Source organism: Parambassis ranga, chromosome 5, assembly GCF_900634625.1.
Source record: "Parambassis ranga chromosome 5, fParRan2.1, whole genome shotgun sequence".
Taxonomy (NCBI): domain Eukaryota; kingdom Metazoa; phylum Chordata; class Actinopteri; family Ambassidae; genus Parambassis; species Parambassis ranga.
In genome coordinates this window covers 10,814,191-10,840,386 of record NC_041026.1, presented here as the reverse complement: position 1 = coordinate 10,840,386, position 26,196 = coordinate 10,814,191, and the positions used below count along the sequence as shown (strand labels likewise).

At 41.6% G+C, this 26,196-nt stretch overlaps 1 protein-coding gene across 2 annotated transcripts; it reads right to left on the bottom strand.

The window, feature by feature from the left end:
- Positions 1-5,833: 5,833 nt before the first annotated feature.
- Positions 5,834-21,676, bottom strand: lrrc38b (leucine rich repeat containing 38b). Of its 2 annotated transcripts, XM_028406253.1 has the most exons (3): positions 21,133-21,676; positions 19,953-20,590; positions 5,834-7,589 (listed from the first exon to the last, which is right to left on the bottom strand). In XM_028406253.1, exons 1-3 carry the CDS (start codon positions 21,186-21,188, stop codon positions 7,342-7,344), a joined length of 942 nt encoding a protein of 313 aa, XP_028262054.1. In that variant the 5' UTR covers positions 21,189-21,676; the 3' UTR covers positions 5,834-7,341. The 2 variants fall into 2 exon arrangements, with proteins under 2 accessions (XP_028262054.1, XP_028262053.1); XM_028406252.1 differs by having other exon boundaries at positions 19,953-21,676.
- Between the last annotated feature and the right edge of the window lie 4,520 nt (positions 21,677-26,196).

The window sequence follows — 26,196 nt, the reverse complement described above, 5'->3', positions numbered from 1 at the left end:
GAGAGAGAAGCATCAGGTGCGGCTCTGTTTGAACTTTGCAACCCGACCCCTCCGCTGCCCACTCCTCCCAAAAAAAAAAAAACCCCATAATCCCACTGCAAATCAGGAGGCCATTATTCATTCAGCGCTTCCTCCCTGAGAGTTGGCTTACTCTCCTCTCTGTCCTGCTCGCTTCCTGTTTTTGTAGGTCAGGGACGCACAGTAACGAGAGACAGTCAGTCAGTAAATAAATAAATGCTTCTTTTCCAAACACAATTCACCTGTCTCACTCACTACATTTATTATGGAATATCAATTACTATAGAAAAACAATGTATTATAATAACAAGTATACAAGAATAATTTACTCATTTTATGTTATTTTCCCATAATTGATAAAAATTTTGAATATCTGCTGTAAAAAAAGACACATTTTCTAAATAAAAACGTCAAAGTTAGCAGAAAAAATGTGTGTATTCTCCGTGACTTTTTTTAATCTCAATAACACCAGCTCCCTGTTTCCTACACTGTTCTAATATGCAAAATTATTTATACACACACACACACACACACACACACTACTGTTTAGTGTACATTAAATCCTAATACTTTGTTTATGCCTGCTTCTTTTGCTGACAAATCAATAGAGGAGCAGGGATGTGAAAGTCAAGCGCTGCTTCATGAACAAGCCTCAGCGCTGTGGACATTTTTTTTTTCATTATGAAACGCCAGGTCCAGTTAGCTGATGCATGGAAAGAGAGGCGAGGCAGCCACAGTGAGGGCCACGCTTTCCCAGCATCCCTCCCTCTCCCCATTCCCGCCTCGGTGTCCAAGAGCTCGGGCCTCTGGCTGTGTAGCCATGACAACCAAAAGAGGTAAATGGTTGCAGGAGAATCATCATCACGACCACCACCCTCACAGACCTCTTTCCAGTGGTGCATGTGCGTAGTCTTGCATGCTATCCCTTCATCCAGCGTGGTGATTCCTGTTTGTAACTGATCCTTCTCTGCAGCGCAGCCTCGGTCTGCTTTCTGTCATGCCAACATAAGATGCCCCAGGGGTGAGGGGGTTGTTTTCATTCTGTGATTCTTTGGACTTCACAGCTCTTCAGAAAGGCACACTGTTGTGTTAGACTGCTTCAGATGTTTCTCACAACAGCACATGACAAAGACACAAGGTGAGAAGAATGTGGAGAAATGAATCATCGGCACGAGGGATGGAAAAAGAAACAGAAGAGTAACTCCTGCATTCTCCTACAAGAACTTGACGTTGCATAAAAAAAGACACTGAACAGCAAGCAGCACAAACAGCTTTGCTGGTATGAGACCGCTCTGTGCGTCAGTTCATTTTCTTCTGACTGTTATCCTTTCAACACATTGCGCAATTGTCCAAATACACATGGCAGTGATTGAAAGAGATTGTCCATGAACAGACTGGGTTCGCCGTTATGCAAGCGGATGGTGTTTGATTTATTTTTTTTTTTTTCTAAGTCCCTAATTTCTGTAACACCCTTTCCAAAAATAGTTCAGCATTTGCATACCTGCAGTGTGATAACAGAGCTGTGTGAAATAACACACTGCGTGGTGTTTACAGATGAGCTGAGCCGCCGTGACGAGACAAAATCTCTCAACTCCAGGAAACGAGTTGATTTTGCAGTAGAAGTGCATTTCCACGGCTGTCACAGTCTGTGAAGCCACGGCAACGCTTGGTAACAGGAATTTGTCGATCTAAATATATTTAGGTCTGTACCCAGGAATTTACAAGGAACTATATGAAGAAACATTTAAAAATAATCCTACAGAAATAAGAAACAAGAGCATCATTTCTGTTAAAACTGTTAGCATGCTAACCAGCTTGTATCGCTGTGTAATCCCACTTTGCACCACAAGGTGAACTAGTGAGACAATGTAACATTTAATAATATTAACTCTAATATCTCGTCAATCATATTAGCAGGCAGTAAAATAAATGAAACTGTTCACAGGACAAGGCAGGCAACCACTGGAGAGGAGCATGGACCTCACAGCTGAGGGCCAAGCACCCCCGAGCAAGGAGCTGCTATGTAGTTCATGAAGCAGGCTGGTTGTGTCACAGTCACCTCTGTGCTCAGATGAATGGCTGTCAGTTTAGGCAAGAATGTGTGTGTTTGTGCCAGGAGAGATCAGAGCAGAACAAGCAGGAGAAAGCACTCAGATAACAGCTGAGAGACCGTTGCTAAAGCTAAGACAAGGTTTATCCTGATAACTATCGACACAGTAGGAGTGTAGGAGCTAGCATGCTATGTGATGCCAAATTTGGACGATCCTACAGTCACCCTATTATCAGAGTCCACACTCTTGTTCATTGTATACGATGCATCGCTGCACTAAGACAACAGCCAAGCCAACTATCAGACAGTCGGAGTAGATTTCTACTTGCAGAGGCTGCCCAGTGTAAAATGATCTGTATCAGAGGCACAGCATGTGACCAAAGCAGAGGACAGAAAAAAAGATTTTATTATTATTTTTTTTATAACCAAACATCAATACACAGCTACACATATGGTCTGTTTGACATTTGGAAATGCATTCAGCAGCAGCAACATCAACACACGTCCTTCTGTCACTTAATTCAGATTTGAGCCACCCGGACATTGATCTGACGACACATAACATGGAGTTTGGTATATTAAAGCAATAGCAAGACAAATAGTAGGAAAGCAGTCACTGCTGTTTCCGCTCTGCAGGGCAGGGCGGTCAGTGAGTGACTCCAGGGTGACAGACAGGGTAAATAAAAGCTTCATTCTGAAAGGTGTTAATAGAAAAATAGACATGAATCTGAAGTTTATACTGAACTCAACGGTGCATGCTCTAATGTGCTGATATCTGTTGCTTCATAAAATGAGTTAAGAGAAAGGAAGTGATCATGCTTCAAGCTAACAGCTAAGCTAAAGTAATTTGTTCATATACAGTAACTACACAGTAGTTGGAAATTATAATGATATGTATAAAAATGCTCGCTGTGATGCCCTGTACCTTTAAGAAAGCAGCTACTCATCCGTTAAAGGGGAAAACTGTTCAACCACATGAAGTCAGTTTGACTGTTCCTGTGACTGTTAAGCAGTGAAATGTCTCTGAATAAGGGACTCTGTTCCTCGACTACCCCATGCTTTCATTGGGGGCTGAATTACAAAATCACTCCATGTGGCCTCCTGCACTCTACTACTGTGTTGTTCATTAACTGCCTCATGAAGTAGGGATAGCAAATTCAGGGGCGCTACCTTTCTCCAGCTGCACTAAGTGACGTCATAATAAAACAGCTTCACTAAGCCCCGCCCCCCTTCGTAGCGAATCCGGTCAAGCTTTCCATTCAAGTTCAATATTGTGAAAGCATCTCCTGATTTCTTGTGGTCATGTTAATAAACTGCATTGTTGCAATAAAACATTGACTGTAAATAGAGATGGACTGCTCCCAAAAAGTGAGGCTAAAACATCTGGACTGCCCCCTGGTGGCTGGATGCATTGTATGTCATAAATCCTGCACGTTAGTGTTTGGAACACAGACCCAACTAAATGTACTCCTGAAATCACTTCTTGGTTTATGGCTTGTTTGCTAGTTTTTAATGCTGGTCTGGGTTCAAGTTCTCTGTTTTTGTTCAGTATGTTCTTATTTGATTAGTTGGCTAAAATGTTGGATATAAAATGCTGGAAAACACACTGGTACCAAGACAGCATGTTTTTCCAACAAGGTAGCACCTATAAGCGAGATATTCTGGCCTCACCTATGAACAACGGACAGAGGCAGAATCATATTGTCCATCTGTATACACAGTCTATGGGGTGGAGTTCCGTCACCGTGGTACGAGAATGTTGTTTGGAAGTGTGTTTGCTTTTTGTGGACTTATTGTTGCCTTCGTGGCCATATCAGTGCCATGAACCAGATTACATCAAGCTGGATTTGTCCGTCAGTCCCTATGAAACATAATCAGTATAGCTTAAAATTAATATATAGATATCTATTGCCATTATTGCATTACCAGGGTCAGAGGATTAGTTTGGCAACTGTTGCAGAGTCTAATAAGTTTGGCTGGAGTTTCTGAAGTGTCTGCTTCTCCTATACAAGGATTGAGTTGCTATCATTACTTTCATTACTATTAATTACAGTACTGTCTTGGCTCTAAAATAGAGGATGTGTTATGCCTGGAGAGGTACAAACCAAAAATCACTACTTACACAGCTGCACATTATCTCTGCAGGTCTGTAAGTCTGAGCACACGAATAGTAAACATCCAGTGAATTTAATCCTGGAAGGCTATCATGACCCTGATGTAGTAGTAGTGCTTTCCTCCTAAAAGCTTGTCTGACCAGTAAACATTTGTTTAGCTGATCAATGATTGAAGCACCCTCACAAAACAATGCAGCTCAGAACAGAGCACATAAAGACAAACAGGAGGAATCTGAAGCTTGACAGACCCGCTGACAGTAGGTGCTGAGGGGACAGTTGAAGGGAGAGGTTTAGTGAAAGCTCAGCTGATGTTTACTGTGCACATGTCTACAAAGCGCCCCACATGGTCTGAAATCTGATAACACACAATAACATCCACACAGTACAAAGTTTACACCGTGGATGTGTCAGTTTCGACACATTAATACACCGATATACAGCATGATGTGAACCACCCTTTAAACAAGTGTAACAAGATGATATTAGATTCCTTTGTGCTTTAACTGTCGTCTATACAAATAAAAACTAACAAAATCAATAAGGCCACCTTTATTCATATATTTCCATCATGTGCTTCAGAGCGCTGCACATTGAGGGTTATGACTTGTTCTAAAGGGACAGAGGCTTCTGAAAATGTTAACCACACAGAAACAATGACTCCATTTGCTCATGGCTCCTTTTCTATCTGCTGCTTTTTGCATTTAGAGGCTTGACATTCTTTTTGCTTCATATCTCAGTTTCACTGAATTATTCATGCTGTACAAGAATGTGAGAGGCAATACAATATACATTAGCTTTTGGGGGTGAGGGTGGGGACAAAAAATAGTCCAGTTTTGTGCATTCCAAATCCTAATAATGACAGAGGATTTAAATATACAGAATGCAAATAAGATAGAGACACCCATAATATCCAGGGCACTGCTTTATTAAATGTAGCATGTACTGAACTGTCAGTCCTTTGAACGTGGGTACAGTATGAGACTTTTCCAGGAAGTCAAATCAGCAGCTTTACTACAAGATATTAAAGCTAGTAAGTGCAGAACTTCTTGTTACATTCATGCCTTTGCTAAACAGGTTCAAGGTGTTAAATCTGGTTCCCGTGGCGACATACTCACTCTGTTGGCAATAATGTAGTATGTGACGCACAACACTCCCAGCTCCGGAGAGTCCCAGACTCTGCATTCTATATGGTATAGTAATCATGAGCCTGGTAGTCACACTGTACTTTTAACATTAAATCAATAGATACAAAGGTTGGGATTCAATCAATATATTTGTCAATGTGAATTTGTTGAATGGTTAAGGAAGGAGAGCATTAAAGGTAGGGTAGGAGATTTTGAAAACTCAGTGAGAGTCAGCCAGATTTCAAAAGTAAACACACGCCCTTTTCTCTCGGAGCTCACCCCGAAGCCACGCCTCCCAATCACATGGACGCGCATTACCTGAAGACGAGCTGCGGTCTGTGACTTCGGCCATCATGCACGTACCTCTCTGGTGCGCGCAGAGCAGGAAGAGAGTGACAACCAGCAAATACTCCATGCAGGGTCCACCCAGAGGATTGGCTGATGTTTCTAGCGTTTTCTAACTTCCACAGATGATTCATATTCTTCGTTTTAATGAGAAACTGCCGAACTAATCGGTTGCTATCGGATTGTAAAGAGAAGTTACACTAATTTAATAAGTGCATCAGAACGAAACCTCCTACCCTACCTTTAAGGAAGGAGAGGAGGAGCTCTTATCCCACCATATATTCTATCAGATTCATGTAGGCATACATCAAATGCACGTTTCAACAGAGGGAGCTGAAAGTTCTGCACTGTAGCTATAAGATCTTTAGTAAAAGGACAGAACGCTTATGGACATCTTAAAAGACAACAACAGGTGTTGCTTAAATCCTCAACAAACTAAACTTTCCTGCCACCTTCCAACAGTAAAAAGCTTTTTTTGTTTGTTTGTTTAGGTTAAAGACTGCCGAGAGAGACAGCTGGTTGAGTCACAAACAGAGTTGAAGAAAATGTAAACCTTAGGAGACTGTAATGGTTTGAGTACGACGTGAGTATACAGAGTGTTTGTTTGGCTTCTATTTCATTGCTATCCCTACCTCACTACGTAACACACCATCCACACAGCGTTCCTCCTCCTAAACCTACTCTTTGGCAGATGAAGACAGTACCAGTCTACAGGATGTAAATTAGGGGCCCGCCAAAATCAAGTTCACCATTTAAAGTGCATTATTTGACACAATAATTCTACATAGACTCTATTTTAATGTTTGCCATAATTGTTAGATTACACTGTAGATATTTCTGAATTTTCTTTCTACACAGTTGACAGTTATCAAATCTAAGGATTACAGTATATCCTGTTCACTTCTATGTTTGTCTGACTGTACAACGTTTTCTCTTCTACATAAAATTTGTGATTATATACTGCAGAAAGAACGTGTAGACGCACTGGAATCTCTTCCCGCCTCTCGTCCCAAATCTCTCCTCTTCAACCGACATCTATGCCAATGTCTGAAATTACACGCAGACGGAGCACCGGCGCTGCGCTCGCCTACTTCAGTGCTTGTGAATAATGTCTTACTGTTAGTGTTAGTGTGTATGTCTGAACCAGACATTGTAAATGGCAGGATACACCAGCATATCATGTTGAGAACTGAGGTCGTTGGTCATCATGACATCCTTTTTTTTTTGTTTTTTTTTTTTAAACAGGATTAACATCGAGTGTTTTGCTCGACCCGGTGAAAGTCAACCAGAAAGTTTCACACTAAAACTTTGATGTCACTTTACAGGATTTTCAGATTCCAGAGTTGAACATCATGTATATATATATTTAGTTTTTTCTAAGACTAATGTGACGGCAACATCTCTTTCTTTCTTTTTTATTCCAAAGGTTTTGTGTAGGCCAAGACGCAGTGACCATAAATAATCTCAGCCAAACATATAACAGCCATAATTTGCAAGTAGAGCAGCACACTCACTAACCTTTAAAGAGACTCATTCCTTGGGAATGTCTTTTATTAGCATACTTCATATGTCCATGTGCAAAAAAAAAACATCTGTATCTGTACCCAGGGCACAGTCCCTGATGCTGTCCTCTCATGGTTTAAAGTATCAGGATCACCTGTGTGGTTACCTTCAGTGTAAATCCATCATCTCACTCTTCACTCTCCTCCTCGTCTCCCTTGGTGCCTTTACTCCAACGCTGGAAGCAGTGAACAGTTGAAGCCAGGAAGAAGCTAGTCATGATAGCCACCACCGACACCGAGATGCCAGAAAAAATGATGATAAGCAGGTCTGTTAAAGTCAGGGTGGCCTGGCACTCACGGAAGCTGTCCTTTGAGAGCTGGGTCAGAGACACTCGTCGACCGTCCATGGGTAGGGAGCACTCCATGCCTTCCACTCCTGAATCCAAAACAGGACATTAGACAAATTAACCACCTAAATCGCAGGGAGTGACACTATAATTATGGATTTCTGGACAAATGTATTCACTTGGCAGACATAGAGCGATTACATCATATAGAGACAGTGCAACTACTGTGCATTGATTTGAGTCAAATCTAGGTCAAAGCTAGACAAAAAAAAATTGGACAAAACCAGGACAAAACACTAAAGAATCCTGGACCAAACTAGGACAAAAACACCAGAGAATACAGAACCAAGGCCTTTAATTCTGAAGTTCCTCAATTCAGCAATGCTTCCTTACTGAGAGTGGGAGCTGATTTAATAACTGTAAGGTCGATCAGGACTTATGAGCTGAAGTTGCACTGTGTAAACAGCACGCCCACCCACAGCGTGACTGTAGGTTCACTCTTGGAACACAGTTAAAATACTGTGAAGCAGCAGAGTGACGCAGTGTAAAGTGAGTTCAGCTGCTTTGTCTGCACAAAATAAAGAACGCACACATCATTAGATATGCCTGCTGTTACATCTCCAGGTTTTTACTGATGATGTACAGGTTTAATAGAGGACACTGCCTGAGACCGGGGCACCTTGACCGAACTCATCCTCGAGATGCAGGCACAGTAAATCAGTGAGTGCTGCTCTCTGTGTCCCTCTGTCACTTCCACACAGTTTATTGTCCAGACATTATTTAAATGGAAAAGGACAGTGACGGTGCCTCATTGGATTTCAAGGGTACAAGTCCTTTGGTGAGTCTTCTTTTCCAACTCATGATTACAAATGAGCTCAGCGCTGGATCATTAGTGTTGCTTTAAATGTGTGTATGGAGAACACCGGATACTGCTACTGAAAATAGAAGGTGCTCGCTTTCACATTCTTACAGAGTCTAAACTTTGTTAACCTTTAATTTGATCCACATGCTAATCAGACACAATCTGCACAGCAAGGATTTTGGCTATTTAACTGTGTGAAAGAGTGGACACATTGCTGCAAGTGTTAGCGTATATAGGTGGGTAGAGATGTAGCTTTGCAATGTGGGTGGCTACTTTTCTACTGATACTGTACATGCAAATGCACACACTTGGCAGCACATCACTTCTGCTCAGCAGTCAGCACATTTGCAGCACGCACTCTTAAGATCGCCTGCAACTCTGCTCATTCAACACACTGAATTTAATTCAGACTTTTGACTTCTGACATGCAAATTTGTAATTTTGTCATGCAAGCTATGTGAATAATAACTAACAATGATGTAATGTGCTCGATTAAAAGTTTTAGGTAACAATGAAAGAAGAAATGGTGGATGTGGATTAGGTGATGGCCTGGAATTAGTTTCTGTGGTCCTCTGAATGACTCGCTACACTATTTATTAGGTTTGTAACTGAACTCTTAAAGAGCTCGATAAAACTTAGTGTCACTAATCCCTAAACAGAAGGCACAAATTCTCACATTTCGTCTACTGTACAGTTTGTACAGAACACGAAGTATTAAGCTACCAAATTATAGAACAGTGATGCTGTGATTAACCTGAGCAGACCCACCTGTCTCCGGCAACAGGAAATATACCACAGGCATTTAAAACTGCTCTGACCATTCCTATACTTAAAACACCCTCACTTGACCTGGACATCTTAGCAAATTATAGACCGATCGCCAACCTCACCTTTATTTCTAAGATACTTGAAAGAGTGATTGCACGTCAGTTAAATGACCACCTGCATAAGAGCAGTCTGATGTGTTTCAGTCTGGATTCGGAGCCCACCCCAGCACAGAAACAGCACTGGTTAAAGTTACTAATGACCGTAGACTTTTCTCTGTTCTTCTCTGTTTCCTCTTTGCATGCAAGGGTTAATCCCAGTGTTCCACAGGGTTCAATGCTCGGACCGATCCTGTTCACCCTCTACATACAATATCATTCAGAAGCATGGCATAATGCTGATGCTACCCAGCTGTATTTCTCCATGAAGCCTGAAGAAACAGAGCCATTAGTCAGACTACAGGCATGTCCTAAGGACATATAGGACTGGATGACCTCCAATTTTTTACTGTTAAACTCCAACTGATAAAACTAAGGTCATTGTTTTTGGACCCAAACATCTCAGAACTAGATTATCTGATAACATTCTCTCTCTGGATGGCATTACTTTGGCCTCCAGTACGTCTGTGAGGAACCTCTGTGAGTTATCTGTGATCAGGACATGTTTATCTCTCATATTAAACCGGTCTTTAAGACCGCCTTCTTTCACCTCCTTAATATCGCTAAGATCAGCAGCATCCTCTCCCAGAGTGATGCTAAAAAACTCATATATGCTTTTGTTACTATTAGACTGGACCACTGCAACTCACTGTCAGGATGTCCAAATCACTCCATTAATAGTTCCTGTCAGAACTCTGGCTGCTGCAGATTCATGTCATTACCCGTGTTTGGTGTCTTCCTCATAGTTCTTGCTCTCGCTCTCTCTGTCTGCAGGTCTCTCTCTGCCCCTGACCATACCAATGCTTATTGCCTGCATCACAGCCTCTGTGGTTCATCTCTGTTTTCATTTATTAACTCATGGTACATACATTTGCTATAATATAAACACAATAGTTTCAGCCTGTTGGACAACATCAACATCCTGTCATGTTTGTTCTCTGTAATGGATGATGTTTGCTGCAGGTTTGTTCCTCTCTCTCTCTTTCATCCTGTCTGTCCTGTCTACCTCTTCTTCTCCTGTACCCAGTCGGCTATCAGCAGGAAGGTTCTCCCTCTGTATAAACTCCCAAAACAGGCAAACATGCAAGTGGAACTGGGGCAGATTTAAAGCCTTAAGATTGTAGGGCAATATTTTTGTTATTGAAGAATAGAATAGAAATGAACCTTCATATATAGTGTGTTTACATGTCATAAAAAAGAAGTTCATCAGTTGAGAATATTTTTTTGTACCAGACTGTAAACATGTTTACTTCTGCTGCAAAGTTGGCGTTTTGGAGCCAGGTCCCCAGAGGGACCAGCTTCCACCTGAGCTTCATTAATCACCCCTGCAGGTTGCTGCTTGGTCCTGGTCCTGTTTTTTTTTCCTGAAAATTGTGCCAATATGAAAAAATAATATTAAAGCCTCAAACCTAAACAAAACTGAGAGCTCCTGTGATCTAAAGTACATCTGACCCTCCTGACTCACCCATGTCTTGCCAACCACAGCTGTCTAAAACAATGACTGTACAGCAGAGCACTGTGGAGGCCCTTGCTGTATTGGAATAGTGACTAAAAGCACCTTGCCATTCTTAAAGCAACACCATGACAGGAAAACTGAAGAAGCCACTCAGAGTGGCGAAATGTCTTAAAAATCCTTAAGTCCAGTTTCCTCGATTTAAACTCTGGATGAATGAGAGCTTCCACAGACACCGTTTATACTGCCGTGTCACAGTATGTCACATGTTTCATTGCTCTAATTGGTGCGTGTGAATGAAGTATTTGGTCTTTAGTGTGTGTTTGTTTTCAAAAAGGTCTGTGCTCCCATCACAGCATCCACACAGACCTGTCAGAACACATAACTAGACAAGTTCTGCAGAAAGCTATAGATCAGTGAGTCAGAAGCAGAGCCAGAATCAACAACGAAGCGCTAAACTGACAAGGAGCCAATAACAGCAGTGCGTGTGAAGATAGAGAGCAGCACATCTGTTCCTGGCATGATTAATACCAAGACATGTCTACTGTACGCTGTGGAAATCAGAGATCAAAACAAACTTGCAGTCCACACACAGCAAACTGCTCATTCAACTCCAACTGAAGAGGCAGTGCTGACCTTACAGAGTGCACAATACAATTAGAGATGCTTACTCTCCTCTCTGACAAATGTATTCTTATTTCTGACTTCTCTTTCAGTGGTGTAGCTGCACCTAAGGCTCTATAGAAACAGGTTTATGAAATTTACGCTCTATCCTCTCTAATAAATGACCTGCTGTCAAACGTTGGAGCAGAGAGAGAAATGTATATTCTCTCTCTAGCTTTAGAATTTTCAGAAGAAGTCAGACAGACAGAACACACTGAACTTGCTGCAATTAGTTGTTCACCACCAGCTTGAGTGAAATTTCATCTTTAGTCTCAACACAATAAACACCTTTAAGGGGAAAAAAATGAAAATCCAATATATTGGACAGCCTGTCCTGTTTGTTTGTGCCTGAGATAAATGGATCACATTCATATTCACAGTGCAAATAACCTCTGAGACTCAGCCGTAGCCCTTTGAGACAGCACTGCCTGTTCCTGACTGTAAAATCAGAGGCTAAAATTATTCTGGTGGGGGGAAAAAAACATAGCCCCTGCAGGAAGTACAGCATTATCACATCTATCAAAACAGACCAGTGTTTTTTGTTGGATCAGTCTATGCAAGTATGTCAAATATTCAGAAGAATAAAATAACCTTTTAATTTAGCAATTCATAAAATATACATGAATACACTCTCATTCCTATAAATACAAATATGCATCACATAGCAGTCTATAGAACACAGCACATGCAGGGTTTGGAATGAGGAATGGAGGCTTTCTAGTGCAGCTATATCAGTGCGGTGCAAGAACTGAAATTACACAATAGGGGACACAATTGTACACTTCCTGACAAATGGGGGAATTACTGCAGCAGCTGTGTTGTTTGGTGAAAAGTGGAAATCTTCTGGAACCATAATAATAGTTTCTCAAAATTACAAGCTATCTGCGGCAGAGGATGTCCAGTGTGGCCCCAGATTACAGATGTAGAAAAGTGACGGCCTCAGGCCAATATTTTCCCTCAACAGTCAGCTGGGAGCTGCTTTCTGTCAACAAATAGCCTGTCCAAGCCAGGAACCTGTTTATTCCCCTTTATATCACCCACTTGGCAAAAATACGCCTCAAACGTCATTGTGCAAAAAAATTCAGCTAATTAAAGGAAATACATTAGGCATCATTTATCCAGCATGACTGCAATGTTAGCATTAGTATCCTGGAAAAATTAAGAAAAATATACTGTACAACCAAAAGAGAAGAGAGAAGGTTCGTTAACATTATTCCTATCCAGGCCACATGATGTTAGCTATTAGCCTTACTGGTGCACTTGCCATACAGTAACACAGCTAGCAAGCTAACATGTTAGCATTCTATTATATTGAAGTGATTTCATACAGATGAGAGTAAAGTTATTGAGTATAATTTGAATAATGTAATAGTGTAGTATGTCTTTTTGATGTTACATTCCATAGGCAGTCATTTCACCTTGTCCAGCGTGCAAATCTTTGTCATTGTTTATGTTTCACCAATGCTTCTCATTTAAAATGATGTGTGAAGTTTGTGAATTATTGCACCTACTATCTATTGCCTCTGTAGTTTAGTAATGTTTAGTAAATCGAAAACCCTGTGGAGGGATGATGAGCCTGTATCCACCAAAACCTATGATGTAAGCTCTTATTTATTGCCACCCAACCCCCCTTCCTACTGTGGCAGATAAAAAAGCCAATTTGGATGTGTGCAGCAGATACCTCACACCGTGTAAAATAGAAATCTGATTTCATAAATGACCCCAAACACCACATTGATCACAAACCTGGCCGCTACTGTACAATAAAACACCACAAATCACACCCATCACACGATCAGGTGTGTCAGCCCACACGGCTGTGTTACATTCCTGGCGCGGACAGTTGATGGATTACATTTAGGATTACAGCCAGTAGACAGCATAGGCTATCTCCTTACTCAGCCGTGATTGATCTAGCTAGCTGTGGCAGACTGATATCAGAGGCTTGTTTCTCCACCCTCCCTCAACACCACTGTCTGCCTGTGTACAGATTGATCTCTGCACCAACAGCAAAGGCAAAGAAAAAAAAATCACAATCTGCAGATGTGTGCAGTTAGCAATAATCTGTGCCTAAATTTCAGCTCTCTAGGCTCTAAACGCTCAGATAATGATAATGATTCACAAAACTGTCCCCTGTCTGCTTTATGAAGACAGATGAATGTGCCACTCAAGTCCAATACTCAATACAGTAATGCAAAAAAGAAGCAGGCAGACATGATTGCTGAGGGATTGAAGGATTATTCAGTAACAATCACAGAAGAATTCTGAAGGAAATAGGAAAGAAAACTACTGAGATTTATACAAGATGAGGCTGGGAGTCAGGGTTGGAGGGGAACGGAGTGAAGAATGTGTGAAATGAATGCACAAAATGATAAGCATTCATGTGACAGTGTGGCCAGGGTGAATCATTCAGAGGGGGATTCCTTCTGCGTGGAGACTCGCTGACATCACTGTAACACAGACATATTTAACATGCCTGGCCACAACATGCACACGTAGAAATGTGCGCATTCCAAAATAAAAGCACATACTATTGGATTTCTTTCCACTTTTCTCCAGCAGATTAAAACACTGTTGGTCTACTGTCATAACTCATTCTGATGAAACGGTCAAACATGCAGATCTCAGTCATTTTGCTTCACAGCCGGGCGCACAGAGGAGAAAAAGAATATATCCATCATACAGCATGCTCAACACTAGCAGTGAAATCATTCTTGTGGCTTTTCACCTTTTATTTCCGATAATGGCAGATTATCCCTCTGTGCTTCTGTACGTGCAGCAGCTGATGCTATCACACTTTGTAATTCAGTCCACCTTTTCACACTTGGCTCTCCCTTGCCAGCACTACCTCTCTCACATCCCAACTTTAAATAAACATTAAATTAGGCCAAGATAAAACAAGCCGTCAGCCTGTGTTAATAGAGCAGATATTTTCTCATCTACCCATGGGTGGAAGAGATAGGAAGCCATGTCGCGCAGGGCGGCATGGCATCATATGTGTGCTATGCAGGCCTGGTCAGCGGCATCATATTTTCAGTTGCTGCTTGTGCAGCCCAGTAACAGGTCTCGTAGGAGCAACTTGATAGGCCGTAAAGGAAAATTCAGACTTTGACCCTGTCACATGAACTGCTACTTTGTAGTGAAACTGTTGGGGTCATGACTAGTGTTGATAGCGATGCCATGATGGGCCCCAGCCTCCATCTCCCATGAGAGTTGGCCTCCCTTACCCTGTAGGCAGCTCTAGCTCCAATTACCCTGGCCAATGTGCTGTAGAACTGTGTCACTCTGAATTATACATGGCCTTTGTTCATCCTTAACCCAAGAGCACCGGAGACAGCAGTGGATCATGTTTACACTCATCCTTCCATTAAAACATTTATGAATCTGATTGGTGGCTAAAAAACCTCTTAAAAACAGTTATGCATCTGATCACTACAGATCAGCAGAAATGAGACAGCTGAGAAATAATCAATAAAAATCATTAGTCTCCTGGGTGCAAACATCTAAATAAACATCTGCTTATTTTATAATCCCAAAACTGTGTCTTTAACGCATCTTCCACCCTCTCATTGTGCTGACCTGCAGTAATCAAAGTTATGCAAACAGAGGATTGTGCTTCATTGTGGACTGGAAGGCACAGGGGAAATCAGGATGTGAAAAATGAAATGGGAATTGGGTTCAGAGCATGGGCTTTGCAGCTGTTACATTAGGCAGGCCTTCACCCAAGATGCCATAAATATCTTGGGAAGACTTATAAAATAGCTTTAAAGCTAAAGTTTTATTTACTATTTTTGGTAATGATACATTATTTCACTCAAGCTTGTATTTTAATTTTAATTTTTCAAAGATACCACAGAAGGTTGTATAATAAGTCTCCTCTTTATCGATATTTTTAGCATTTTGGGACAGTGAACGAAATAAAACATCATTACAGGAAACACCAGAGCCAAACATGGTGTCCTGTTTGGCTTCCTGTTTTGTAGCATATAATGTAAAATAGGAATGTTTTATATACCTGTAAAACATGGTAGAAACGTCAGACAGATGGTCAAGAACAGACAGGAAAACATTCCCCCAGGCTACACTGAAGTGAATGCTAAGCATTTTTATTTCAGCTTTCTTTGATAAGAGAGGCACAGGCATCTACTCTTTAGCGATATGTGCTGAATTTGGCACATAGCTCAGCTTTCTCACATGCCAGTCTAGCACTCACTTGATGTCAGATGCTCCTGGGATGGAGGAGATGCAGTTTGGGAAGAACAAGAGTCCCTGCAGGCTGTCACTGTACCGTTTTGAAGTTTAGCTCTAAGGCAGGTTGAGGTTTGATGTTGCAGACAAAGAAAACAAGACTTATCTGGAGATAAATGTAAGACACAATAATATGCTACATTTTATCGTTACCAAATGGTACCAATGGCCTCGAGTAATAATGCACTTACACAAACATTGCTGTGTCTATAATATCTTTTAAGAAAGCTATAGTTTCTACTTTTTCAGTGTAGGCTGACCCATTGCCAGACATTATTAAAAAGTGATGCTGAGGTGGATGAGCGCTGACACCTGCCCCTTTATCATTCGTTAGCTTCATGTGGCCACTGGAGGAACTGCAGTTTCTGACAGTTACGGGGAGAAATTTTTCAGCTCCTGATGTTATCACTTGATCTGGAGACAGCTACTGTTTATTATGCGGTTGCATAAGTATGACCTTTGAGGGGGAAAAAAAGCAGCACAACATATCACATCAGCTGCAGCTTAGATCCTGTGACAGCTCGGAGGATTTAACACATACAGAAGAAGACGAACGGTGTGTGGAATTTGGACATAGCCTATTTGACTATTTTTGGCAGCGCAAACATTCTTTTCAGTTAAGTTTCTGTTTTTTTTTTTTTTTTTTTTTTAAAGAAACTGCACTCTCCCAAAATCTATTTCCTTAGCGGCGGTATATGCTGGTTTTGCAGTGTTTGATGTAAAACACACAAGGATGCACACCCCCACAAGGGAGAACAGAGCACATGAGTGCACAATTTAAACTGTAATTTCTGCCTCAGTAATTGACTTTCTCTGCGATGAATGAGATATTAAGTTGAAACGCCCACACTGGTGATGGTTGTTGGAGCTGATACATATTGAAAAGCTTATCAAGCTCATTCACTAATGAGTGTCCATCTGTTATTGTGTAACCACTTCCAATACAGGCATTCCAGAGAATAGGTCACTGCATTTTCCCGTGATCGAGAGCTCAGTCATTACGTTAATTAGGTCTGGCAGTATGATGCCTGCATGTGTGAACCAGCCGTGATTGTAAATCCAACGCACCATAAGCCTCTCTGCCTGTGTTTCCCACAGAGAGCCTGAGAAATTTTCCTGCCACATCAGTCTTAATATATGACAAATATGTCCAAAAATACACATGCATTATATCTTGAAAGCAAACAAACAGGAAAGGAGCAGTTCGGTTAGAAATATATTTTCAGTTCTGGGAAACAACTTATTGTCCTTACTGACCGGCTTTTAATTTACATTGTCTTAGAAAGTACTAGTTATTTATCATCCAGTCTTCTAGCTTAATTTGCATTAGAATATAAATTCCAGACCAAATGCAGACGACTTTATGTATCCCATACAAATAAGCTTGTCTGTGTGTGTGTTATGTCCTCTTCTCTGGGGCCACAAAGCAAACACTCACTGATGGGGATGTAAGAGCTGCGTACGAGGTGAGATACGCATTACTAACTCAATCTGAGAGTCCGTATGCTCTTGGGCCAGTTGGCAGCCATGCCCGCAGCTTGGCCGGGCCTTTGGCTTCGTCTCTGTTGTTGATGTCTGCCTGGCCAACGCTGCTAATGCAATTCATTATGCCATGGAGTTGACAACACTTAGAACCTGTGATTAATGCATTTGCTTGGGGGAGGTTGGGTACTCTTGCCAGTTTATCAACTTTGCGTCCTCACAGGTCCAAACTAGCCTGTTTTCAGGGCAAATGAAAAAAAGAATGAAGAGAATAGTGACAGTAGAATCAACAGTACGGTACACCATGGCCTAAATGTATGGATGGAAGGAGTTTGCTTTGTGGGTCATCAGCAGTTTGCAACAGCCGGTCGGGTTTTCTTGGGTGGAGCGCTGACTTTAAGCTTTTGTCGGCCAGATCACAATCAGGTTTTATTACAGTGAATAACTATGGATAAAGCGCCTGTAATATTCCCTGTAGGTTTCTGAACAGCTGTATTGAGCCCCTGTGGGCGGCTTCGACTATGGCCATGTTGGCAGCGTCACAGTTGACCTAAACTCCCTATAGAGGCAAAGAGGTGGAGGTGGAGCTGTGGTAAAAAGGTATTTGCAGTAGTAGCTGCATTGGTAGTCAGCGCCTGACACTCAAGGCAGTCTCGCCCATAATCATGCAAAATATTAAGTCTTGATGTATTTAAAACATTAATTTTTGCTATTAAGTTGCCCATTTTAGTGTAAAGAGTTTGACTTGCTTTTGAAGCCAGCCCCTAGAGGTTGCGTGTTGAACTGCAATTGTTTTTTAACCCCTCTACATGGGCTTTATTTCTGAGCACTGGACATTGAAACTGATTGATTACCTCAGAGTTGATGTCGTATGATTGACAAATAACACACCTCTTCAGGCATACTGTGGGTGATTTTTGTTTAGCATTTAGCATGCTATTTATCAGCACTAATTTATAGGGTTATATGAACACCAGACATCTAATGACATACAACAAATATAAAATGCATGGTAAAGACATGCAACTTGCTACTTACAGGGTGTTAACCAAGACACATTTATTTCAATGTAACATATCTTAACAATAAGATGTTAATGTGCAGTGTCATGTTACTAGTGCTGGACCCAAATATTCAGCTATTTGGATCATTTGCTTTTTTAGTAGGGGGTCTATTTTGAATTTTGGAACTTAGGCATAAAGGCTATTAAGGCACTGTTAAATGTGGAAACAATATCAGCTTGGATGACAACAAACCACACTGGGACTGAATGGCACAACTGGGAATACCTCAAATTGAGACAGACACACATGAAAAGACACCTGAATGCTGCAAGCAACATGCAGTTACATTGCTTGACAGTGTCAAACTTAGCTTAGCCATGCGCATACATACTGATGATGCTGCTATTATCCAGTGTTTAAACTCGAATAGAAATGATAAAATATCATACAAAGCTGACACAGAGGTTTTGATATCTCACTGATGTCACAAGGTTTGCCAAAATATCTATTTTTTCCACATCTTACATATCAGACAATTTGGGTCACTGCTACTCTGGCTTTAGATGAAAACTCTTCTTACACGTAAAGATTTCACACCCCAGTTAACCTTAGAACACTGACAGATGCAACCGTCTACCTTCAAAAGCACAATGCCCTGTACTTGAACATCATTATTTGTAAGATGTGAAGTTTTTAAAATATACTCCCAGTGTCACCTCAATGCTGTGTTTGAAGGTCAGACTCTGGGTTTCAAGATAATTCTAAATGATATACATATATACACAAATAAAATAAATCTGAATTGAATCCACATAAAAACTGCACTCCGATTCATGTACAACCTACGATCTAAATGTGACTTGCTGTTCATGTGTGGCTGCACTGTCAGATCTGTTTATTTTTGCTTCTTTGCCTCAATGTGCTGGCCTGCACTTTAACTGCTGCCAGTGTCCTTTGGGAGGACGTTATTAGTAATACACAGACAGTTGACCTTCAATAAAGACACATTTATAAGTCCCACTGCTCAAAACATAATATTACAAATGTTTACAAGTCTTTGACTAAACTCTACAGGAAGAAATGCACTCCCGAATCCAGTAGCTTTGAACTCCATGTACAGTGAGCAGACCTTTTTTTCCTCAGTGTAGTACGTGACCCCCCTCTCTGTCTTGTTTTGTTTCTCAGACATGCATGCTCACATTGCCTTGCAAACCCACCAAAACTTCAGCCCTGTTATCTAACTCAACCCTTCAGGCTAAATCACTGTGGTAGACCAAGTGTATATAGCGTGAGCCTAAAAAACATCATGTGGATGGAGCAATAAACACAGTGGTTTGATTTTCACTGGTGTTATAAATTGTCAATAGAAATGCTGCTGAATTACACTGTTCACTAAATGGCAAGCATTATGTAAATTGGTATTACATAAATAAAAGGCGCAAATAGTTCGAGCTGACTGGTTTATATCCACACTCAACTCAAATGTGGAACCATGCCTCACTAGACAATTCAGCCTTTCACAATGTGATGGTGTCTTTTAAAATAATAAAGCATCCTTGTAGTTTTCGCTTTCAAGCAAGTGCTATTGTCTCATGTTACACACTCTGTCTCACATTATATGCTATGTGGGAGGAGGAAGAAAGAGACAAAATTAGAACAAGGGGAGAGGGAGGGGAGGGGGTTCCCCTCTCCTACAGGGAAAACATAAATAGACTGTAGAAGTGTTAAGGCAATGGATTTGCCATATTACTATTGAACGTTGTACTTTGACACGCTTTATTTAGGTCAAGAAATGGCTGTTAGATACTGTTACTTACCATTTGGAAGCTTGTGACTGTTCTCCATCAGCCATGTGAACAGGTTGGCAAAATTGCAGTTGCACACCCAGGGGTTGCCCTCTAGTCTCACCACCCGCAGGGAGGGCAACTGACTCAGTGCCCCCACCTTTAGGGTAGAGAGGGCATTACGCTCCAGTTCGAGTTCTCTCAGAGAGGTGAGGCCCAGAAAGGCATCCTCGTTTACCATGCTCAGGTATGGGTTGTTTCCCAGTCGCAGTTTTATCAAGCTCCGGGACTCCCCAAAAGTCCCCTTAGGGATTTCAGTCAGATTGTTGCTGCCCAGGTCCAGGAAGACCAGCCTAGAAGAGGTGCTGAGGGTCCCTGGTTCTATGTGGGAGAGAGAGTTGTTCCGCAGATCCAAGTAGACCAAGTCACTGTACAGAACCAGGAAGTCCGAGGGGATGCGGGGTATCCAGTTGTCAGCCAGCAAAAGCCTGCGAACATCCAAGGGGATCTCATCGGGTAGACGGGTGAGCCCACGGCCGCTGCAGTCCACAGTGTGAGGATCTGGGCACAGGCAGGTTGCTGGGCAGTTTTGCCCCCGGGTCCGTAAGACACAGGACAGCAAGATGAGGATAAGTTGAAGCCAGCAGACACATGGCAACATGGTCAAGGGGGTGAAATGAGTTAGGGGAGAAAGAGGCTTAGGGTAAGGACAAAGAGGAGAGGGTGGGTAAGGGGTTCAGAACAAGAGGGTGAGGGTCAGAGGGCAGGAGATCAGGACAAGGGAGGGGAAGGGGTGTGTGAAAAGGGTGGAGGGGATCAATCCTCCTGAAGGATCATCCTGTCGTTATGGAGATGAATATCTGGAAGGGCTGAGAAATTGTGAGAGAGCAGAGCAGCGGAAAAAACTGTGTTCCAAGAGATCATGTAGCAAGCTGCCTGGATAGGATAGCAGCCTGCCTGCTTTGAATGAGCAAAGAGAGGGAGATAGTAAGCAGTAGGTAGCAGGAGAGGAAGAAAGACTGAGCTTAACAGAGAGGGGAGGGTAGCTTAAGAGAGGTAAATACACACAAGCGAGCTGGGAGTGAAGAGAAGCCGGGGGCACAGACAAGGGAGAGGGGGGTGGAGGAGGAGGCTCTGTCCGCCACACTACCCCACAGTTGATCTGGCGGCAGTGACAGACAAAGACAATAAGGTCTCTGACACAAAAGGATATAAGAAGCTGTGATTCAAGCATGACAAGCAGAGAATAACATCATTGCATCCCTCCATTAGTCCGAGGTCTCTGTGTGGAAAAGCTTGTCGGTCTGAAAAGAGAGAGAGAGAAGCTCACGGAACATCGCTCAAGTGTGTGGTGAGGCTGTCCACCTTTTATTATTCCCTCTCTATCTCCTGATGCCCAGCAACATGCTGTGAAAACACAGCACGGCTCAATGCAATGTTGTCCGGCACCGTATTAAGCCTGTGTGAGAGAGAATCCAAACGTCCAGGCAGGAGCCTTGTGGATGTAAAATGCAGAGCTGAGCTGCACACAGCCATGCCAATCCAATGTCTGCCTCTGAATCTACCACGGTTTATCTCATGCCCTCTCCCCTCTCCTTATTTCGAGGGGGGCGTGCCTGAACCATGCTGTCAACATGTGATGTCACTTCCTATAGTGTGATGAAATGATGATGATTATTATAAAAAAACCTGAAATGCAGAAAATGTGTTTGGTGCTGTTTATTTCTTCATGTCATGTATTGACATACAATAGGTGCCCTTATACCAAATATACTAATATACTAAGGAAATTATATTAATGGATTTTAAATATTATTTTGTATTATTTTGTCACTTCTGCAGGCTTCATTTTTGTGAGACGAATAATTTTTGATCCCATTTGTCAAATAAAAGATGCAAAAGTTGCAATAGTTGTAAAGTACCATTTTGTATTGTATGCATCTTCACACTAACATGGCATTCAAATGTATGTCTCACTGTCTCAAAATTCACAACAAATTCAGGCCTGTCCTCATATTTCAGTGTACTATTTTCATCTGTTTCCAGTGAAAACGTAGCCTAGCCTTCTCTGAGGATCTCTGAATTCGGTCATGTAATGTGGCCCCATCCTTAATTATGCATAACTTTTACCCGTGATATAATTTAAACATGCCAATTACACAAATGTAACCTTTGTACAGTTAGCATGCATTGGCAAAATAGCTGCAGAGACAAAAATGTGTTTGCAAAATTTTACATGGAAGTCTTGCCTTTCGAGCCAGCCCTCAAGTGGCCACACTTGGAACTGCAGTTTTGCTACTTGAGAATTGGCTATATTTCTAAACCTTGGTGAACATGACACAGCTGATCTTATAATTACTTTGCACTTTAATTTACATATTTTATGACCCCTTGATTTTGGTGTTGGTAAAATGGAGCTGCCATGAGTCCCAACACATGATGGAGAGAAGAGGATAAACTCAGAATGTTTATTGAATTTCCCAAATGGGATTTTCTCCAACAGGTAAATGCAATTAGACCAAGGTTGTTGCAATGGGGGACGGCAAATTAGAGCTGTGGTGCTGTCGGCAGCGTGAAATTTCAAAGAAAGTGATGTCATGCATAGTAATTGCTCATTTCCAAGAAGATACTATATTTACAATGCAGATTGAACACAGTAATATATCGCATGCGCGCACATACACCTCCACATCAACAACACTGTTGATAATAATATGTACCTCACATTATAACGGGTGATCTAATAATACCAATCCTTCCCGAGGGCATTCACTGAAGTCAGAAGTCTGCATCATCACATCAAGGCTGACTTCATGCCACAGGGAAGAGAGCTTGGAAGCTGAAAAACACTGATGGCTGAGGCAGCTACAACCATTTCCTGCAGACACACTTTCAACGTTATAAGGCTATGATGAGACCATTTGTGGTCACTTAAACTTACATATATTAATATACTGTTTAAATATTCTCTCTTTAACAGCATACAGGCTTTTAATGCTGATGTCTGGAGAATTCTTTCTGAACACAACTTTTTTTCTATCTGCCTGTCCTCAGATCAAGTGGAGTTGCAAAAAAGATGTTTACTGGCAATACTATGCTAGGTGTTACTCTGTGTAGAAACAGGTCATTTTTGTGTTGTGGTCTAGCCCACTGCTTTATCAGAGCTGCTGTGATTTCTGAACTTGATATAAAACACTCCACACCACTGGTTTCTTATTAAACAAATCCTGAATGAAACAATAGACACAAAGGTGGGCATGCACTCTGTGCTGCTTTGAGATTAATTTGATCATATCTGTTGCCATTGTAGTGACTAACGCTTGAACTCATATTAGTCATTCTGCTGTAGTAGAGGTTTTTTTTTCTTTACTTTGCATTATTACCTCCCAGTTGCAAGGACATAACAGCAGGAAAAGCTCTTCTTGGAAAAAAGGTATTACACAAAATAACACGTTCCCACTAGCCTATTTCTGTCAGCTGATTAATGGCTAAGCAGCTCAGATGAAATGGACTTTGAGAGACTTAAAATGGAGATGGCTCACATTGAAATGCAAGTAGAGCAGAGGCACTTTCAGATATAATGGCCACTCTGTTGCTGAGGGAAGTCATGCAGATGTCCAATTCCCAAACGTGATCCCCAGAGTGTCTTTACAGTTTATCAAAGTAAAAAGCCCTGAAAATGTTTGTGTGGGGTCGTTTAGTACTAGCTGCATAACAATTAGCATAGTTTAGGTTTAGCTGTTATACATTATATTATAGGGCCCTTCTTTTTTTTCCCCTTCCTCATCGTCATCTTCTACATATGTGTGTTCATCCGCCTCTCAGGCTTATTTGCTCATTTCATTTTTTCCTTCTTATTCCATATTTTCTTACTAAATATGCCGATTTCATTGTTTAAATAAAGCTGCTCAAAATGTTCTCAATTGTTGTGCGATATTTCTTGTTATATTGTGTAAAATGTTTTACAATTACAAATAAGATGCTGCTCCTAAGCCTCTAGGAGGACTGAAAACTCCTTGTTTCCCTCACCTTGTTCTCCTGTAACCTTGAAACTCAGAGGAAAACAATTTGATATTGAGTGTCCTCAAGAGGAATGGACAGAGTATTGCTTTCTCAACAGCTGCTTGCACAAATTGATTTTCTACTCTTTACAGCGATGACACATAACTGAGGCATTAACGTAGTGTACACGTTATATGTGTACACGTTATATGAGGGGAGAACAAGCTGCTCGTGGGTTAAGTGACCTTGCTGGGGTGGCACAGCATTAATCCAGGTTTACTTTACTGGTGTGTCCTCAGGTTGTCATGTAGATTAAAGTACAGTCATGCAGCATGACATCAAACTAAAAAATGTTACATGTTTTGCAGAAATGGGGACCTATACCAAAAACCTCAGCCTGCTCTTATTGGTTAGCAACTATGGCTTCAGCAGGTTCCACCCAGCTCTACTGTGTTTTGTAATCAAAAGGGCTAGCTACTAGTACAACATCTATAGAAACCATGAGGAAAGCAAGCCTGCGACCTGTTGGTAAATGGCGAGATCTACAGGAGAAAGGAGGGACATACAAATTTGAGAGAACGTTTCATTGGATACATTATTAGAAAACATCAGTTTGTACAAATCATTGTGTTTTCTCATTGCTGGGCCAGATACTACTAAACTATTTAAGGACCTCGACTTGTGCTGGTGCTGTGGAACGACAAGTGCTATTTCATTTTTACAGAACAGATGTATCCTGCAGGGCCAGTCAACCTTTTCCTCTGTAACCTTTAACCGTACTGCAAATGCAATTAAATCCCATTTACAAACAGTACAGTGTTGCTTAGATTTACACGTGAGATACCATAACAATGATGTCAACTTGTTTATTGCCTCCTAAATCTGTGGATCAGTGTATAAGACTTCTGCACACACATACAGACATGGCAGTTTTCACCCTCTCATGCTTCCCTCTTCCTGAAAACAACATCTATTACAACTGCAGTCTGTTTTTTAAAGGACTGATGACCATCACAGTTCAATCCCTGACCTCTCGCTACTAGAATTAACTGACCAACTGCAGCTTGCATATGAAGGCAAATTAATCCCATGCCAGATACAGATTAAATGGGGAAAAAAAAGAGATATTTCGGTATGAGTGGTTGTAAATGAAAGAATGAGCACCATGGTTTCTGGTTGACATGTGGTAGGGATTAAGTTTAAGTTTCCATGACAGGGTTCACAAAACTAATCTTCACAGGCTTGTCCAAGTTCATTTCAATTGCATAACACATGAATAAATACCCCTAATAAATTCAGCAATACAAAACTACACAACAGTGGGATTTCCCTCCCAATACACATTTCCCTAGTAACACTTTTGCAGGCTACACCATGCGTATATATTCAGGTTATTGGGCCTCAGGTCTCAAATGCCAGCTGAAGACCTTTTTTTGGACTCCACTCCATTCAGTGTTTAATTATTTCATTTCTGTCCCCATGGTTTCAGCTCAGAGCAAGAATAAAAGAAGTGTAAACAGAGAGTGAAATGCTAACAAAGTGAATAGAGGGAAAAAACAACCCTGCAGGTTATTTTTTGTGTGTCACAACCATTATAAGTCAACAGTGGTGCACCCAGCACGCTGAGTAAATGTGGGCCCTCAGTAGGAGGGCCTTCCCCATGGATCAGCCAGTGTGAGAGCAGAGAAGCCAAGAACTCTCCTGCTGCAATTAAAGAACAGTCCATCAATAAATGATGAATGTCAAACACAGCGTGATGTTTGGCCTGGTAAGAAGACTAGTATCCTGTGTAGATTCATGGTCGCAGCAGGGCAGGAAACACAGGGTGGCATGGTGGAAACAGAGAGAGGAGACAAGAGGATGTAAAGGGGACCCTGCTGCAAATGTCACTCCGTCCCTTTCAACACTTCTCGGAATGTGGCAGTGGACTTTCAAGATGCGGCGGCAGCTGTCATTTCTTAAGCCAGCCACTGACATTTGGGATTCTGGGCAGTTTGCCCTGTGCCAGCACAGGAAGTGGGAAGGAGGACACGGGTGTTTTCTCTCAGCCAAGGGCACAGTGGAAGGGACAATCAGTGGTCATCACAGTAGCACCAGAGAGTGTTACTGTAACTTAACACCATGTTTTCCACTTTAGGGTAGACATCTTGCAAGGAAAGGGGCAAGCAAACAGCATGATACCTTATATTTAAATGAGCCACATTGTAACTATGTTTACAATTGCACCAAAATAAAAATGATTACTAGGATCCTGGTTGCACAACTGGCCTTCTCA